Here is an 18,846-nt window from a genome sequence, read left to right as displayed (position 1 = left end):
CAGAGCGCGCTGGATTCTGGGAACGAAGTGTCGGACCGAGAACTACACTGACCAGTATGCACTGCAAACACACACGCCTTTACTTCCTTCTGCTCTTTAGGACTCTAGTTTGACGTAGTGATCCTGTAACCGAGGTCCCTAGGCGGAGGCCTGAGCCACACCTTTTCACTCATTGGCCAGTTTGTGGGTTGGGGCGTGGCTTAGCGCAACCTCACTAGGCGAAGGGGTGGTCTCCTTGCCAATCAGAGCTAAGACGCCCGAGGAGGCGGGACCAGGACGCAGAGCTGGCGCCTCCAGTGGGTGTGGTCACGCTGCCCAGCAGTGGGCGGTGATTGGCCCTGGGCGGTGCAATCGCAACTTGTGCGTCACGACGCCGCCAGCTGATCGGAGACTGGAGCCGGTGAGTGCTGGGCGCTGGGAAGAGACAGCGCCGCCGGCCGTGGGGGAAGGACGCACAGATTTGCTCCCCTACCCTCAGCACCCCACACACACACACCCAGCACCAGGTGGGTGTGAGCTGGGGCCCTGACCTCACTGGAGGGAACCGTGTTAACGGGGTAATGGGAAAAAGTAGGGTCCTGGCGGCCACACCCTACCCTTCCGGGGGAGGGGAGAGGGGGCGGCGGGGGCTGGGGCGCTCCGGGGACGAGGGCCCTGGGCTGGCTGGAGTGGTGTGTCAGGTTGTTTAAGGAAGAAGTCCGGGAACGGAGTCGTGGTGGAAGGTCTTACGGAGTAGCTGGGAGGAAGACGAGGGGCCAGGGGGCTGGGGGCAGCTAACCTCGGCGCCCTCTGGTTCGAGGATACGGGAGTTGGCCTCCCAGCCTGGACAGAATTTGGACTGGGATATTAGTGGGGAGGTGCTTTGCCTCTACTGGCACTCACTGGGTCAGGGCCAGTTGAGCGCCCTGGCAGGGAAGGGGTCTTTGGGCAGGCCGGCCCCTCCTCTCGTTCCCTCCAGAGGATGTTATGTAAGGGGGGAGGGGAGAAGAAAGAGTAGGGGGCGGCGATGCGGGGGGCCTTATGCAATCCGAAGGTTAGGGTTTCATCACGGTTGGTGGGGGGGGGGCGGTTAGGAAAAGGGCCTGGAAACTCTAAACCGCCCCCCCAGCCTAACTTGACCGTCTTGGGCCGAGAGAAGGTCACCTCTGCACCTCCCCCCAGCCTGTTCGGTTGTGGGGCCCCCTAGCACAGGCCTGGCCGTGACCGCCTGGGAAGCAGGCTAGCTGGGTGGGGCGCCTGGGTTAGTCATCACTGGGCTCCCTCTCTCCCCACCTCTCGGCCAACTCTTAGCCCCTCCCCGTGGCCTCTGGCTAGGCTATTGCCCCCACCTCCCTTCGGCCCCAGTTCCAGCTTCCAACTCATTTGGCCTGTCATCCTGGCTGTCAGACTGGGTTAAGAGCTGTCAGGGTGCCAAAGGGTTGATGGAGCAGCTGGTCAGAGGGTCAGTGCCCTGGGCCACCCCGCCCTGCAGCCAAGGGCACCTGCTTGGCACAGACTCTCGGCAGTTGAGTCCTAAGGACTAAAAAGAGCCAGCTCAGACATAGGGGAATGGGAAGGACTTGGCCTGGTCACCTGGGGAAGATACCACAAAGTTCATATCTCCCAAGAGGGTTTTGTAATTTGAAAGCCTCCCACCCTCATCTTTCATACTCTCTGAGTATAGAATTCTCAAGGCACAACCACCTTAGCCCCCTGCTCTGGCATGGACCATGCCCTTGGGCCTGGTGTCAGCACAAACCTGCCCTCCCCAGCTCACAGTCTTGGAGCCTGCCACACCCCCAGCCCCCTCCCAGGCCATGCTGCAGGGCCGGGCTTTTCCTGCTGATTCATGCGTTGGAACTGTGGGGGCGGGGCTTGGAACTTGGAACAAAGTTCAGACTTGGAGGGGCCGGCAGACAGCCTGGAATTCATACCAGATGTACCCAGAATGCGCAAGCGGAATGCCTGGCATTTGAGAGTCCTGGGGAAGCTGCCCAACCACCCTACCCATACCTCCCTCTCCTCCAGCATTTGATCTCCTTTCTCTCCACACAGTCCCAGGAGCCTCTGCTGACCTTCCAGAAATTCTAGACCTCCTTCCTTCCTTACTCTTCCCCAGATGTAGGCCCCCAAAACTCTTCTTCCAGCTGAATTCCCTGGAAACAAGTCATTTGAGCTGATCACTGAACTAATATTTCTAGACCTGAAGTGCAGCTTCTCACTTAGTAACTGGGTGACTGGTGGGTTGTATCCAAGATTCCAGGTCCTGCCCTTTCTGAATGCTCAGGAGACTGGGGCCCCTCATGGGTAATGCTGCTGGTCTGGGTTTCTGTAGCCTTCAATTATGGAAAGGGAAGCAAAGAAAATATGTTTAGAGTGGCCTCTTGCGTCTCACTAAAGTTAACAGCTCAAACAAGCCAGGTGAAGAGTCAAGAATCCCTCACTAGACGGTTGGGCTTCTCCTGGAGCTAGTCTTTCCTGGCCAGTTTGACAGTGTTCCTGTGCCATGGCCCTGCTCAGATCTTGCCCATTTTTCTTCCTTTTCTCTTTAGGTACCCGTACCTCCCACATCCTCACCTGGCTGAGCCGCAGTAGTTCTTCAGTGGCAAGCTTTATGTCCTGACCCAGCTAAAGCTGCCAGTTGAAGAACTGTTGCCCTCTGCCCCTGGCTTCGAGGAGGAGGAAGAGGAAGAGAAGGAGCTGCTTTCCCCTTCATCTGGAAGGTGACAGACTGGGTCTGGGAAAGTCTGAACAGCGAGAGTGATAGTCTTTTGGGAAAAGGAACCTGTTCAGTTAGAAAGTGTGCACCCAGATTGGCCTAGCAAGAGAGAACAATTTTAAATTAAGAGACTCTGGCTGAACTGGGGAATAAATGACTGCCTAACATTATTTGGTCTCTGTGTGAAGAAGTGGAGCAAAGAAAATCTCTTTACCCACATTTCTTTTTATGATCCTCCTTCTTTATGCCCCATTCTTTCCTACTGGCCTTTCCAAGTGAGGTCCAAAAATAAGTTTCCTCTTTAGAGAAAAGGTCATATTGTAAGTAGTTATCCCCCGTTCTTTCTTTTCTTCGTGTTTCCTTAAAGTGATCCAGACTCTAGATTCAAAGACACCCATCTCTGTGTGGGATCCTTAGACTTCCTATCTCAGACCCCCCAATTGTCAGATAGGGAATCACCCAGCTGAGTTCAGGAGAGAATAAGAAGTTGTACAGACTCAAGAGCCTGGGCTCTCCTCCACTAAGGGTGGGAGGGTGGGAATAAAACCTTTGCATGTAAATGGTTGCTCCGCCTCCATCCCTGACCACAACCCCAGGAGCTAGGAAAGGGGAGCTTGGTAGGGGAGGGGCTAGGGTTAGACCAATATAAGGGCTAAAAGGCCCTCAGTCTCTTCACTGCTTTCCCACCATGCAAGGGTGGCCCCAGGCCTCCCCTGCCATTGAAGCAGGGCTGTAGCCCCTGATGAAGTTCCAGCTGCTGCTGCTACTTCGTTCCTGACTTTACTTTCCATTATAGTGTGTGGGACTCAACTGTGGCCTGTGCAGGCAGGACACTCTCCCCTCCAGCTGCCAGGAGGGATGGGTTGTGGAATATGACTTCCAAATAGTGTAAACCTGCCATCCCCAGCTCCTGATCCAGTCTCACCCTTGGACTCAGACTCTGGTGTGATTTTAACCTTGATCCAGCCTCTCTGCATGAAAGAAGCCAAGTTCAGGGGCTGAGGAAGCTGTTTGCAGGGAGTTAGATTTTATTCTTCATTTATGAGAAACTGAGAGTTGAGAGGGAAGAGTAGACCTACTCTTTCTGCAGCTAAGTTGGATGTGTGTGGAACTGTGGAAGGGTTGGGGGGTGGGTGGGTAGACTGAGTCCGCTCATAAGTTGCAACAAAGATTGCTCTGTCCCTGGACATTGCTTTGCCCTTTCTTCCTCACCTTGCTTTACTGGCCACAGTGTCTCTGTCTAGCCCTGGGTATGTGGCTTTGTGATCCTCACCCATCATGGAGCAGCGATGAGCAAGTGCAGCTTGGGAACACAGAGGCCTGGAGAGGACAGGGACCTGTTTGGGCATCTTGCAGAGGGTGCCCATATAGACGAGAAGTACACCAGGAGAAAGAACAGCCAGCCCCCATCATGGACAAGCTTCCAGTCCTGTACTTCATTCACCATTTTCCTGCAATCTTTCTGCTTCCCTCAGAGATGTGGGACCATATTATAGTGTCTGGCTTGTGGCTCTATACTCCTACTTCCACTTCTCGATCACCCTCTAATTTTTGTATAAGCAGTCTCCATGAGGAAGAGCCAGCTGTAAAAGGACATACAAAGGAAATTCTTAAAATAAATTCAAGGATAAATTCATGAAAAAAAAAATGTGTGTGTTTCATTAGTAATTAAAGAAAAGCAAATAATGCTGAATGCATTTTTTCCCATAGCAAACTATAACAGAAGAAATAAGACTCAAGTTATTGGCAAAGGAGTACTAAAATAACACTCCCATATAATGCATATGGGGATACAAATTGGTGAGACTCCCTGGATATCAGTCTGGTAATATAAACCAAACACCCTGAATTTTTCAGTGGCCTTTGACCAAGTGATTCTACATTGGGGAATTTATCTAAAGAAAATAAAGATTCAGTTATAAGATGTTCATCCTGCCATTGCAATAGAGAAAAATGGAAAGCAACTGTCAGACTGGGAATTCATTTCTTTTCTCCTGTAATGAAAATTCACAGTAGGGGATTGCCTAAGTAAATTATTGTATATCCATCCAGATGGTGGAGTACTGTGCAGCCATTAAAAGTCATGTAAAAGAACATTTAACTGGGAAGAAAAATGCTCTTTGAATATTAAAAAGGCTATAAAAATAGTGTATATTATGTGATCTCATTTTTTAAAAATACTTGTATACATAAAACAAACTGAAGACATACTTCAAAATGTTAATAATAGTGGTTATCTTTGGCAAATAAAGTAGTTCTAATTTTCTTCTTGGTTTTTCAGTAATTTCCAAATTTTCTACATTAATTGTGTATGTTTTTTGTTTAATAAAATTTAAAATAACCTAAATTTAAAAATACTGGGGGGTGGGGGGGTCAGAATGAAGAGATGCTCCTAGTCCCTTGGATATAATGGAGTTTGGGTGGAGGAAGGGGGTTATGAGGACATTTGGGGAAGATCTAACAGCTAATGAACTTCATTCTTAAGGAGGATCTGGAATCCACTCTCAGTGTACAGGGAAGGAACAGCTCTCTGAATTGCTGGCTGTCTTCCAGGTTAAAGAGGTGTGGACTTGAGTAAGACAGAAGGAAAAGAGTAAAAATCTGTCACGCTTCAGAAGATGGGGGAGGGGAAAAGATTTTCCTCTCCATCTGAAAGGTTCTAGAATCATAAAGGATACTGCTGCTGAAAACAAGATGAATCTTCATTTTTCTCTTTGAATCTGCCTGAGCCTTGAGGTTACCCTAAGTGACCTCTCCTTGGCACCTCAGATTGGAAGACATATTCTCCTTTCCATCTAATAGGCACTAATCCCTGGGGAGGAGTGCTTTTCAGGACGATGGTGCCGTGTGGCTCCCTTATGGCTTCCCTTCCTAATAATGACTCTTCTGGAGGGCCCAAAAAAAAGATTGGGGAAGAGTCCCCAGTGAGTCGCTTCTCCAGAATGGGAGTTGTTGCGTTTGAGAGGTACTATGTAAGGGAGCAGGACACCTGGAATTACAGTTTCTAGGATATGTTAAGATCTGGAACCCTCAGGAGGTAGAAGGGATGGCTCCAAGAAGTGAGGCGCCTCCCGCACATCTGAGTGGGGGGGCGGGGGGGAGGATGCATGCGAGGCCAGGTTTAAGTAGGTGGCCAGGTTTAAGTAGGTGGGAGTGGGATTGCGCTGGTTTCTAAATTCAGGGCTGGGCTGTGGGTTGGGTGGGAGGTACAGCCAGCTGGTGAGGGGTTAGAGTAGGGAAAAGAGGTGAAAGTTAGTGGGGCGGGGCTTCGGGAATATCAGTGACATTAGTGACCCATTTCTGAAGCTCTTGAGGGTTACAGAATTCGCGGGGCTGGGAAAGACTCCTAAGGACATCCCAAAAGACCCCCGCTGAGCTCGCGCTAGGCTTAGTCCCCCCGAAGACCCCAGCCCGCCCTCCCACGCTGGAGCGGGACGCTCTTGGTTGCCGTGGCTCCAGGGGCGGTAGCCTGGCGCCTGCTCCAATCACCGCCCAATCGAGGTATGGAGGCGTGGACGAGCCCTGGAAAAGTTACAACCGATCCCGAAGGCGGAGCGAGCGGGGGAGCCCAGGGACCCAGCACTGCGATGAAGCCAGTTCACGGTCCCCGCAGGGGGCGTTGGGTTCATTCGGCAGAGAGCGCGGGCCCCCAGAGGACGCATCCGAATCTAGTCCCGCAGCCGAGCAATGGCGTCCTCCGGGCTCCTCGTGACCGGAGCCTCCTTCGCCGCCTTCAGGGGGCTGCACTGGGGGCTGCAAATACTGCCCACACCTGGATCTGCTGCTCAGGACCGTTGGAAGTGGCGGAACATCTGTGTCTCGCTGGTGCACAGCACGCTCACGGGGGCAGGGGCGCTGCTCGGGTGCGGGGTTTAGAGGTTTGGGAGGCACCGGGATGAGGGCGAGGGAGGTAGAAGGTTAAGATTAGAAGACCCGGGCACCACCTTTAGTTTTACTACGAGATCTTGGAAAGTCCAAGACTGGAATGGGGCTGTGGATGGAAGGGAGGGCGTGCACAGCCTGAGGATGAGACCCGGGTCTGCTCAATGTTGACCGTGGCCCCCCAACTCCTCCAGGCTATCACTGTACCCTCAGATGGCTGCCGACCCGATTCGTGGCCACCCGCCCTGGGCCCTGGTGCTGGTGGCTGTATCTGTAGGTGAGTTTGCAGAGAAGATTGGGTTAGTTTGGGGTGTGGGGGGACAGCTTTCTAACAATAATTCCAGGTCCCCTCTCTCTCCCCTGCAAAATCTAATTGTTTTTGGTTGGTTGATTTTTGGTTTTCAAGAGAAACTAAACTGGAAAAAGGGAATGGAGATGTCTCTCCAGGTTGTACACCAGCTTGAGGGAAGCCTAATTCCACCCCAAAACCCCCACCCCATGCCCACAGGTTATTTCCTGGCTGATGGAACTGACTTGCTGTGGAACCAGACCATGCGCCAGGCCTGGGAACTTCTCTGTCACCATTTGGTGGTGAGACTCCGGGAAAGGCGAGCTAGGAAGGAAGGGAGGTGTACCCAGTATGGGATCCCCAATCTCTTTTTAGCTTTCTGTCATATGATTTCCCAGAGTCTCTGACCCCCACTGGTGCTTGATCCTGCTAAGGATGGACTGAATTGGGGGATGGAGATGATTGATGGTCACAGCTGGAGGTCTGAGCACTGCTTAAAGAGCTTGGGTCCCTGCAGGTGTCCAGTCAGTTGCAGAAATATTGACTACAGATCTTTTCTTAGAAGGGCAAGTCCCAGTATAGAGAGCAGTGGTGGGGCATGATAGTCCATGAATAGAATGGAAATTAGAGGGGGTACTGTGCAGATGCTGCAACCTCAGGAGAGACAGCCTCTGAATCAAGACTGCTCCCGTCTTATGGAAGGGTTGTTTTAAGGCCATCCAGGTCCCCAATGTAAGGGTAAGCATAACGGTCGGGTGTTGTGAGGGGTGCCACAAAATGCTTGGGAGTCCCTCTCTTTAGGACTGGTATGTTGGGAGATGATGGGTGGTAGGTCATAGAAAATCCTCTGTCCTCTGTCCCTGGCTCCCCAGGTAGTAAGCTGCCTCAGCACCGCCATTCTGTCTGGCCACTACGTGGGCTTCTCTGTGGTGTCTCTGCTCCTGGAGCTGAACTCTGCCTGTCTACACCTACGGAAGCTGCTGCTGCTTTCTCACCAGGCCCCATCCCTGGTCTTTAGCATAGCCAGCTGGGCCACTCTGGCCACCCTTGCCCCCTTCCGCCTGGTGCCACTGGGGTGGATGAGTGTGTGGCTGTTCCGACAGCACCAACAGGTGCCTCCTGCTCTGGTTGTCCTTGGTGGAATTGGGCTGATGACCGTGGGTGTCATGAGCATCATATTGGGTGTCCGCATCTTCGTCAGTGATGTTCTGCGGTCTCGGGCCCACCTGCCCACTCTGAGGGACAAGGAAAGCAGGGACACTGGGACATGTGATAGTGAGCCTGTCACCAGGGATGTTTCCAATCTTCGCAAGAAAGACTAAAGAGAAGCCTCAAACTTCTCTTCTGCCAGTCCTGGGGGAGATAGAACCAAGACAAGATGGTGAACTTCATGTACATTTCCCCACGGGGGTAAGAGCTGGACTGGATTTTCAGTATCTCAGTTCCTCTTCCAGCCAACTCATACCCTTCCTCCATTCCTAGGAACTGAGAGGAAATGTGGAAATTAATGTTTACCGAATTCCATCATCAGATGACCATAGGTCCAGTAAACGACCTCAAGCAATGTAGTCAGTGCTATCAGTAAAGTGTGGCAGGAGGCATGAAGCTGGATAAAACTGCTAGTACAAACAGAATTTCTTTGCTTTGGCACAGGGACAGGTGAAAAAAGGTGAGGTCCTGTTAGGAGCAAAGAGATCTGGTGTGGAGGAGGTGGGATCAGAGGGTAAAAGAGGCCTCAACTACAACCAAATTCTGGCAGTGGCAGGAAGCACAGCAGATGCTATCTCTAGTCAGTAGGGATGGGCAAAATAGTTGCCAAGAGAAAGAAGAACCTAGGCCATAGCGATTGCTGCTAATATTTCTGGTTCTCTATTTTTTTTTTTTTTTTAGATTTATTTAAGCAAAAAAGAACTGGGGTACAGGCCAAAGGTGTGGGGGGGTGACAGGATTCACCAGAGACAGAGTGGGGAACAGAACAGGCAGACTGACCGAAACTCACTGCTGAGGGGAGCAGTGGATGAGTCAGGAGAGGTCTGATGTGCCCTGTGGGCAGCTCCCCAGCCAGCCAGGGATTGACCTTGTGCTGCAGTGGCTGCGGATGGCTTCATAGTGCTGCGGCTTAACCCCTTGCACCACCAGGAAGGCCCATATTTCTGGTTCTTAAAGCTACACTATTGTGTTTGTACTTAACCCTCATCCTACTGTGGTCTAGCATCTGCCTTTTCAGGTTTTTTTTTTTTGAAAATTTATTTATTTATACAAGAGCTGGGGTACAGGCCAGAAGCACGGGAGGGTGAGAGGATTCATCAGAGACGGAGCGGGAAGTAGAACAGGCAGACAGACCAAAGACACTGCTGAGGGGAGCAGCGGGCGAGACAGGAGAGGTCTGCCGCGCCATGTGGGTATCTCCCTAGCTGGCCGGGAATCAAACCTGCACTACAAAGGCTGTAGACAGCTTCACAGTGCTGTGCACAACCTGCTACACCACCGGGGAGGCCCCTGTCTTTTCAGTTTTTTAGTATCTTCTGACCTTTTCATATTTTTAGAGCAATGAGGTTGGAGCTAGGACAGTCTTCTTTCTTAGTATAGCACTGAATTCCAGAGCCATAACAGGTACTCATATACATTCTGGGTGCCTAGTGTAGGGTCTTCCCAGGCCCAGGCTTTGATGGAAGCAGAGTGAGGGCAGAGATGGAAGCAGATGAGGGGAGACTTCCACTGGTTGCAGAGGTGAATCCTCTTCTTTCTCCCCTGCCACTTCTGCTAAAAATTTTTTATAGCACAAGGCCCCTCCCCTTTTCAGGAAAAACATCCAGGTTATGGGCCTCCCTGGTGGGGGCAAGGGATTAAGTACCGCACTATGAAGCGATCTGCAGCCTCTGCAGCACAAGTTTGATCCCCGGCCAGGAAGCAACCCACATGGCACAGCAGACCTCTCCTGACTTGCCCACTGCTCCCCTCAGCAGTGTATTTCAGTCAGTCTGTTGTTCTGTTCCCCATTCTGTCTCTGGTGAATCCTCTCACCCCCCACCCCAGCATCTCTGTCCTGTACCCCAGCTCTTGTATGCAAAAATAAATAAATCTTTTTTTTTTTTTTTTATTTGTTTGTTTGTTTGTTTGTTTGTGTCTATACATGCACTGGGCACAGTCAGAAGCGCGGGAGGGCGAGAGAACCCACCAGAGCCAGAGCCGGGAGCAGAGCAGGCAGAAGGACCGAGGCACACTGCTGAGGGGAGCAGCGGGCAGCAGGAGGGGTCTGCGCGCCATGTGGGACCCTCCTCTGGTGGCCGGGGAGCAGCCGGGGATCGAACCGGCGCCGCAGAGGCCACGGGCAGCTTCGCAACCCAGTGCTCAACCGCTGCGCCACCAGGGAGGCCCATAAAAATAAATAAATCTTTTTAAAAAATCCAGGTTATTAAGACTGCTATTCTACTAAACAGTGGACAGAAAAAGATAACGCTTATCATTCACAGAGACAATACAGGAGTGAAAGGAAGGGGATGGGGGGAATCCTTTCAAAAAGTTGCACTGAAGAAAGGCAAATGGGGTGATAGAGACAGACACACAGGTTGAGGGCAGAGAAAAATTCAGTGCATAGAAGAGACAGAGGAATCTTTGGCAGAAAAATCTAGAAGATGTTGTAGATGCTTGAGAGGAGCCAATCATAAAATTATTAAAATGGTCATAAACAAAGAGGATAAGAAAAATAGAAATAAAGGCAGATAGAAAGGGATTCCAGGGTGTAAAGTACAGACAGGCTAGACAGTGAAATAGTGAGAGTGAATGATTGACAAGGAGAAGCAACCAGACTCAGGAGAGAGAGAGTTAATAGAAGCAGATAAAGGGCAGGAAAGAAGAGAAGTGAAAATAGAGAGGAGGGAGATTAGGCAGCAGAGCTGAGAAGCAGGAGCGGGAGGAGGCAGTCAATGCAAAGATTTGACTGAAAGAGAAAGCGTGAAATATGTTGAGCTGGAGACAGGCAGAAAGACAAAGGCCAAGCAGCTATAGTGCAGATAGACAGCGCATCAACAGAGACTGGTAGTAACCTATAAGGAGAGGTTGGTTGGAAGATGAGTAAAAGTCAGAATTTGGTGTCAATTGAGATAGAAAAATAGGCAAAAGAACTGAGAGGAATCACAGAAGAGTAAGGCGGAGGGTAGAAGTATCCAAAGGAAGGAACAAAGATAAAGAAAGAAAATAATAGAGACATGGAAACAAAATGAGAGAGGGTAATTGTGAGTGATGCCCATGGTAGAGTTTTTATTGATTTATTTTTTAAACATTTATTTATTTATGCATACAAGAACTGGGGTATAGGCCAGAGGTGTGGGGGGTGAGGGGATTCACCAGAGAGAGTGGGGAACAGAACAGGCAGACAGACTGAAATATACTGCTGAGGGGGACAGCGGGGCAGCCAGAAGAGGTCTGCTGCACCATGTGGGTCAGCTCCTTGGCCAGCTGCAGAGGCTGCTGATAGCTTCACAGTGCTGTGGTTAACCCCTTGCACCACCAGAGAGACCCCATGGTAGAGTTTTTAAACCATGGCAGAGTGGGGAAATAACAAATAGCGAGGGAGGAGAAGGAAACACAGCAAAAAAACAGTTTGGAGGTTTAAATGCAACAAGGTTTAAATGTAACAGGAAAAAGTATAAAAGGAGAAACAAAGAAGTTTGTTAGAGTTTGTCCTTGATGGAAGTAGTGTTTTCAAGAATTTAATTTGCCATCTTAACTGAATGCCTTGATAAACAAAATCATATTTTGAGTTTTCAAAGAAAAAGAAATGTGACAAATCCATGGCAGGGAGCTATTCCTAAATGTGTGTGGACATTAATATGGATTCATTCTGTTAGGGGGAAAGGATGCCCTGAGCAAACTCCATACAGGCTTTGTGTACTCCACCCCCACTCCATCAAGACCCTGGGAACTACAAATCCCATGACCAGGGAGAGTTGCAAGGACCTGAGGGCGGAGTTAAGCAGCCATGTTCTCTGTTTTGGATATTTAAAAAGCCATGTGAGTGCCCTCTCGCTCTCTTGGCCAGGCAGCACTTGGTCTCAATGGGTCATTTGGAATTCCAGGTCAGTGGAATGGGTAGGACGCATTTATGAATTTAATCTCCCTCTTTTTCTCCCTGAGTTATTCATTTCCTCATTTCCCCTTCCCTTGTAAATAAACCTTTTGTTAACCTTTGGTGTGTGCCTGCAGTTTAAGTCCCCCTTAAGCGCGCGGGTGAGAACCCAGAGTCAAGCAACCCATTTATATCAGGGTTGCCCTATAACATTCCAGCCCTATTCCTTTCCTTTTGGCACTATCATAAAAATTCATGGTCCTGGGCCTCCCTGGTGGCACAGCGGTTGAGCGCTGGGCTGAAAAGCTGCCGCAGCCTCTGCAGCACTGGTTCGATACCCGGCTGCCGGGTGAGGGTCCCACATGGCATGCAGACCTCTCCTGCAGCCCACTGCTCCCCTCAGCAGTGTACTTTGCTGGTCTGCCTGTTCTGTTCCTGCTCTGGCTCTGGTGAATTCTCTCACCCTCCTGTATTTCTGACTGTACCCAGTGCTTGTATAAATAAATAAATAAATCTTTAAAAAAAAAATTCATGATCCCAGCACATACCCTTCTTGGTAGCACCTGAGTGTATCTATGAAGGGTGTCAAGAACTTGACCAGTAAGGAGATATGGCTATTTAACTGGATTAACTGAAGGGTGAGCTTAGCTGCTGGCTGGGGCAAGATGTAAGTGGATGCCACAGAATTTGGAATCACACATATGTAAGTCATGATGACCCAGTGAAACTCCAGAAGGCAGAGCTGAGTTAGTGGATATCTCACCAACTGAACCAGTATCGATAGTATGGACCAGATAGAGATGATGGGAATCAGAGAGGTATGCGTCCCAATTTCTCTTCTGAAAATCCAAATTAAAAAATGCAGAGGTTGGCAGATGCTACATTTGGTCCAATGAGTCAGGTCTTCATGGCCCAGTAAAGTGCTCCAAAAGACTGACTTCATGCCTACTGAGCTACTGGCTGATGAATGATTTACTTTCTGGAACAGGGGAGGGGCTTTTCTGGATGGGACACATTGATATTTTATGATCTCAGAACATTATCCTGATCATAAATTAATAAATTGCTATGAAATAATTGCATCTGTCTGTTGTGAGCATGGTTACATGGAGTCAACTTTCTCAACTCCTGATTTATAAAGCACTGCTAGATAGTGGAATCTTTGCCTTGGGAAGGTTTCCTTTTTGTCCATCAAAGCCCTAAATTCTTCTAAGATCATCTGTCAAAAAGCAAACCTAATTTATTCAGCAGAGTGTACTGAGAAGAAAAGAATGAATTCCAACAATTTGGAGTGACTATGCTGAGGGTTGAAACCAAGAGTCTTTTAACAAAAATTAATCTTTTTTAAAGATTTATTTATTTATGCATACAAGAACAGGCCAGAGGGTGGAGGGGGGTGAGAGGAGTCACCAGAGACAGAGTGGGGAACAGAACAGGCAGACTGACTGAAATACACTGCTGAGTAGAGCAGTGGGTGAGGCAGGAGAAGTCTGCTGTGCCATGTGGGTAGCTCCCTGGCCAGGGATTGAACTCATGCTGTAGTGGCTGCAGATAACTTCATAGGTGCCACCAGGGAGGCCCAACAAAATTAATCTTGAGGCAACAAGAAAATTGAACAGATGTTTCCATAACTGAATTATTAAGGTTTTGACATATGTAGAATATGAATTTATTGGGTGAAAACCGGACGTCCTTACTCTCTAAGAGATTAAAGGGCAGTTATTCTTTAAAGAGTTGCTCCTGTATTGAGATGAAATGTTTGTTTAAAATCTTTAACGTAAAGTCATGGTTCCCTGGGCTAAGTGTTTGTTACCCTCCTACCATATGTTAAGTACCTTTTATACTTTATCCTATTTAATTTCACACACTAGAGATTCATCCCATTTTTTTAGATGAGAAAACGGAGGCTCAGAGAGGCTGAGTAACTTACTGAGGTTACTTAGCTAGTTAGTAACTAGGTCCAGACTCAAACCCAGACTTTTTTTCCATTATACCACCTGTGGCCAACTCTGCTCTTCTTACCTGACTTGCAGTATGGGGATCCTCAGTCACATGAGCCAAAAACCTCCCAGATTTGCTTAAGTGAGATGAGTGGAACGTTTTTTCACTTGGACCAATGAGTCTAGTAAATCAGCTTCCAGTCTTATCATTTCATTTTGCAGAAAACTGAAGTCTAGAAATTTAAATGACTTATCCAAGCACACTTAGCTAGTTTGTGACATTGGCCAAATTAGAATCTAGGTCTTTGATTTGGGCCAGGACATCATCTTACACACTGCTTTGCCTCTTTCTTTATAGTAAGGTTGGGGAATGAAGAAACTTCATGGTAAAAAGATTGGAGCCAACTGACAACTGAAGATCAATTAAGCCAGATAAATTGCCTCTGAAGTGGTATTTATAAATCAGGATGCTGCAGTTTGAAAGCCATAGTTCTATTCACCACGTATTGATTTCTGTACTTTTCAGGAATGCAGCAACTGCAGGGCAAAGATCTATCTCAATTTTCCCCTGTTGATGTGAGCACCACTTAGTTGAGTGTTGTGAGCACATTCTTTTCCTGACTCTAACCTGGCAGGGACAAACTTTGACTTGCCACATCTGCAGGAACTGGTCACAGAAGTGGTTCTCAGACGAGTGACCGCCTTCAATTGCAATAGAATGTATGTCATCTGAAATTTAGAAGTAGAAGAATGAAAGATCCTTCAAGCAGTATGACATGAGGGTCCTGGAAAGGGATCCCTTCCTATCACTACCCAACCTCTCCAAAACAGACTCTAGGGTAGTATCAGATATTCCAGGGATTTTTTTAAAGGATTTATTTATGCATGCAAGAACTGGGGTACAGGCCAGAGGTTGCGGGGGTGGGGGGCGGTGATAGGATTCACCAGAAACAGAATAAGGAGCAGAACAGGCAGACTGACTGAAATACACTGCTGAGGGTAGCAGTGGGCAAGACAGGAGAGGTCTGCTGCGCCATGTGGGTAGCTCCCTGGCCAGCCAGGAATCGAACTTGTGCTGCAGTGGCTTGGATAGTTTCACGGTGCTGTGCTTAACCCCTTGTGCCACCAGGAAGGCCCAATAATCCAGGGATATTAAATTATTTCTCTGGGTTGAGCTTTTTCCACCTGACTCTGATCTGCATGTCCATTCCCTTAAAAGGACTCCCTCACCTCCTTGAACCTCCCTGGTTGGCTTTGCTAGTGCTAGGAGCTGTCACTGGTACAGTGGTTTTCTGCCCCAGATCCAGGTCAGGGGGACAGAGAAGAGGAAAAAGAAGTCTGAACACTGGGCCTCCCTGGTGGTGCAGGCACCACACTATGAAGTAATCCGCAGCCTCTACAACACGAGTTCGATCCCTGGTCGGCCAGGGAGCAACCCACATGGCGCAACAGGCCTCTCCTGGCTGGCCTGCTGCTCCCCTCAGCAGTGTATTTCAGTAGATCTGCCTGTTCTGCTCCCCACTCCATCTCTGGTGAATCCTCTCACCCCCCGCATCTCTGGCCTGTACCACCAGCTTTTGTATGCATAAATAAATAAATCTTAAAAAAAAAAAGAAGTCTGAACATTGCTATTCAGCTAGCTATTCACTCGCTCCCTTTGGCAGCTCATCTAAACATGCCATTTTCTTGAAGTTCTTGTCCTTCTTTCTGACATATATTGAATTTTAAAAATTCATGTGAATTTGGGCCTCCCTGGTCGCATAAGGCGTTAAAATCTCAGTGTTACCAAGCTATCACCAGCCACTGTGGCATGAGTTCGATCCCCAGCCAGGGAGCTGACCCACATGGCACAGCAGACCTCTCCTTGTTTCTCTTGCTGCTCCCCTCAGCAGTGTATTTCAGTAGATCCCACCCAGCTGTTCTGCTCCCCACTCTGTCTCTGGTGAATCCTCTCACCACCACACCGGCATCTCTGGCCTACACCCCATCTCTTATATGTATAATAATTTTTTTTTTAATTCATGTGAATTTGCTTTCTGCTTCAAAATCTATCCCTCTCTTTTTTAACATAAAATTCCAGTTGAAATAACTTAAAAGTTACAATACTTGATTGTAAACATTGTCTGCAAAATGTTGAATGATACTGCCAGTTTTAGGATCCAGGAAGATATGCCATTTTGTTCTGTGGTTCCTATTTCCACTGGCACACTTTACTTTTCCTTATTTTGCTTTTCAACATTACTTATAAAGGACCTACTATGTGCTAGGCACAGAAGAAGATATATAACAGTGACAGAGCAAGGCAGAGCTCTGGCTCCTGATAGCCTGCAGTCAGGATTTTGTGAAATTGGGAAAGTAGGAGTCATTTAGGGAGGAAAAGCAGATGTAGGGGATGTGGGAAAAAGTCATCGAATGACTCACAAAGAGTGAATGGACGACCTGCTGTGTCAATAACAGATTGCTGCAGACATACTTCCAAGGGGTTGTCTACAACCTAACTCATGAGCTATCCTCCTAAATCTGCATACTTTCTGGTATTTTCCCAGTCTGTGGGAGACAGCACTGCCATCAACGCCTGTGTAAATCAGGAACTTAGGAATCATCCTCAAGTCAGTTATCCCATCTCCTACCCCAAATACATAGATCCAATGAATCTCTGAATTTAGAATGACTTTCACATCTGTCTATTTCTTTCCATCTTTGCCATGCTGGTGAAAGCCACCATCCTCTCTAGCCTAGGTGACACAATCATGACCTCATAATTCTTCTTCACATAGTGATCAGTCTGTGATTGTTAAAATGCAAATGTGCTCATGTCATTCCCTTGCTTAATATCAGCCAGTGGCATTTCCTTCTTTTTGAAATAAAATTCTTTTTTTAAAAGATTTATTTATTTATGTATACAAGAGCTGGGGTACAGGCCAGAGGCGTGGGCGGTGAGAGGATTCACCAGAGACAGAGCAGGGAACAGAACAGGCAGACTGACTGAAATACACTGCTGAGGGGAGCAGTGGGAGAGTCAGCAGAGGTCTGCTGCACCATGTTGGTAGCTCCCTGGCCGGGGTTCGAACTTGTGCTGCAGTGGCTGTGGATAGCTTCATAGGTTGCGTCTTAACCCCTGGCACCACCAGGGAGGCCCTCATTTTATTTTATTTATTTATTTATTATTATTTTTTTTATAGAGGCATGTTTTATTTATTTGTTTGTTTGTTTTGTTTATACAAGCAGTGGGTACAGTCAGAAGCGCCAGAGGGTGAGAGAATTCACCAGAGCCAGAGCGGGGAGCAGAGCAGGCTGAAGGACCGAAGTACACTGCTGAGGGGAGCAGCGGGCGGCAGGAGAGGTCTGCGCGCCATGCGGGACCCTCCTCCGGTGGCCGGGGAGCAGCCGGGGATCGAACCGGCGCTGCAGAGGCCCCGGGCAGCTTTGCAACCCAGCGCTCAACCGCTGCGCCACCGGGGAGGCCCCTTCATTACATTTTAATTGAAGAAACAATTATGGGTAACTGAGAAGAGCCTCTAATGAGAAATCCATAGGAAAAAAAGAAAAAAATAAGGAAACACACAGAGTATAGAGAATACGACTTCAGAAAAGGTCTTCTTTTACTCAGAGAGACAAGGAATTAGATCATAACCAAGAAACAAGAAATATCAGGGGGGAAAAATAGGGCATTTGGGAGAACTAAAATGAGTACTTGGAAAGTAAAAGTGGAGATGCACCATGGGGGAGTGTGTGTCACGTCTCCTCTGGCCCCCACGATTGGCCCTCTGGGTCTGTCTCCCAAATAAGTTGCTGATGATATCGCCAAGGATACCAGTCATTGGTGTAAAACTGACCATTCAGAGCAGAAACTCCCAGACTGAAGCGGTAACTTCAGCCTCTGCCCTCATTATTAACACCCTCAAGAAACCTCTGAGAAACAGAAAGGAGGAAAATATTAAGCACAGTGGAAATAAGACTTTATTTTTTTTTAAATGCAATTCAACAAGTTTTGTTATTGTTGTTTTATTTAATTTTTTTTGTTGTTGTTAAAGATTTATTTATTTATTTATTTATTTATTTATTTATTTATTTATTTATTTATACAAGCACTGGGTACAGTCAGAAGCGCGGGAGGGTGAGAGAATTCACCAGAGCCAGAGCGGGGAGCAGAGCAGGCAGAAGGACCGAAGTACACTGCTGAGGGGAGCAGCGGGTGGCAGGAGAGGTCTGCGCGCCATGTGGGACCCTCCTCCTGTGGCCGGGGAGCAGCCGGGGATGGAACCGGCGCTGCAGAGGCTGCGGGCATCTTCGCAACCCAGCGCTCAACCGCTGCGCCATCAGGGAGGCCCGGAAATAAGACTTTAGATGAGATTGTCAACATAGCCTGAAAGAGTCAGCTCTGATTTCTAGCTAGAGAACTCAGGCACCATTAAAGAGATCCTGGACCCCATTCAGTCTGCGGGCTGCCATGTTGACCACCACCACCCTCATGACATCAGTGGTGGTGAGGTGGCGTGCCAGTTAAGAGTTAACAACGGAGGACCTACCTGGTGGTTAAGAGGTTAAGTCTCAGCACATATCATGCTATCCCCACTCCTGTGACTGAGTTAGATCCCCCGCCAGGGAGCTAACCCACATATGGCACAGCAGACCTCTCCTCTCTCCCATGGCTGCTCCCCTCACCAGTGTGTTTCAGTGGCTCTATCTGTTCGGCTTCCCACTATGTTTCTGGTGAATCCACTCACCCCCACACCTCTGGCCTACATCCCAATTCTTTTTTTTCTTTTTTTTTTTTTTTTAGAGGCATGTTTTTATTTTTATTTGTTTGTTTGTTTTTGTTTATACATGCACTGGGTACAGTCAGAAGCGCGGGAGGGTGAAAGAATTCACCAGAGCCAGAGTAGGGAGCAGAGCAGGCAGAAGGACTGAAGTACACTGCTGAGGGGAGCAGTGGGCGGCAGGAGAGGTCTGCGTGCCATGTGGGACC

At 48.5% G+C, this 18,846-nt stretch overlaps 1 protein-coding gene and 1 long non-coding RNA gene across 2 annotated transcripts; both read left to right on the top strand.

Annotated features, from left to right (window-relative positions):
* Positions 1–391: 391 nt before the first annotated feature.
* Positions 392–4,935, top strand: LOC119230713 (uncharacterized). The gene is made up of 3 exons (XR_005121797.2): positions 392–506; positions 2,532–2,702; positions 3,930–4,935. It is a non-coding gene; the product is annotated as an uncharacterized LOC119230713 (long non-coding RNA).
* Positions 4,936–6,322: 1,387 nt separating this feature from the next.
* Positions 6,323–8,339, top strand: TLCD2 (TLC domain containing 2). Its single transcript, XM_037493094.2, has 4 exons — positions 6,323–6,561; positions 6,775–6,857; positions 7,089–7,171; positions 7,742–8,339. The coding sequence occupies exons 1-4, from the start codon at positions 6,386–6,388 to the stop codon at positions 8,189–8,191; spliced, it is 792 nt and encodes a 263-aa protein (XP_037348991.1). The 5' UTR covers positions 6,323–6,385; the 3' UTR covers positions 8,192–8,339.
* The last annotated feature ends 10,507 nt before the right edge of the window (positions 8,340–18,846 follow it).

This window comes from Talpa occidentalis, unplaced genomic scaffold (assembly GCF_014898055.3).
Source record: "Talpa occidentalis isolate TD23 unplaced genomic scaffold, MPIMG_talOcc4v2.1 talOcc4.7, whole genome shotgun sequence".
Classification (NCBI taxonomy): domain Eukaryota; kingdom Metazoa; phylum Chordata; class Mammalia; order Eulipotyphla; family Talpidae; genus Talpa; species Talpa occidentalis.
The sequence above is the reverse complement of the archived record's forward strand: the minus strand, read 5'-3'. Positions and strand labels throughout refer to the sequence as shown.

What these genes read in the sequence shown, in the direction of transcription:
- TLCD2 (XM_037493094.2), top strand. Translation starts at nt 6,386, where the DNA reads ATGGCGTCCTCCGGGCTCCTCGTGACCGGAGCCTCCTTCGCCGCCTTC. An exon ending in GGGGCAGGGGCGCTGCTCGG is followed by an intron (nt 6,562 to 6,774) that starts GTGCGGGGTTTA and finishes CAACTCCTCCAG; the next exon opens with GCTATCACTGTACCCTCAGA. An exon ending in GCTGGTGGCTGTATCTGTAG is followed by an intron (nt 6,858 to 7,088) that starts GTGAGTTTGCAG and finishes CCATGCCCACAG; the next exon opens with GTTATTTCCTGGCTGATGGA.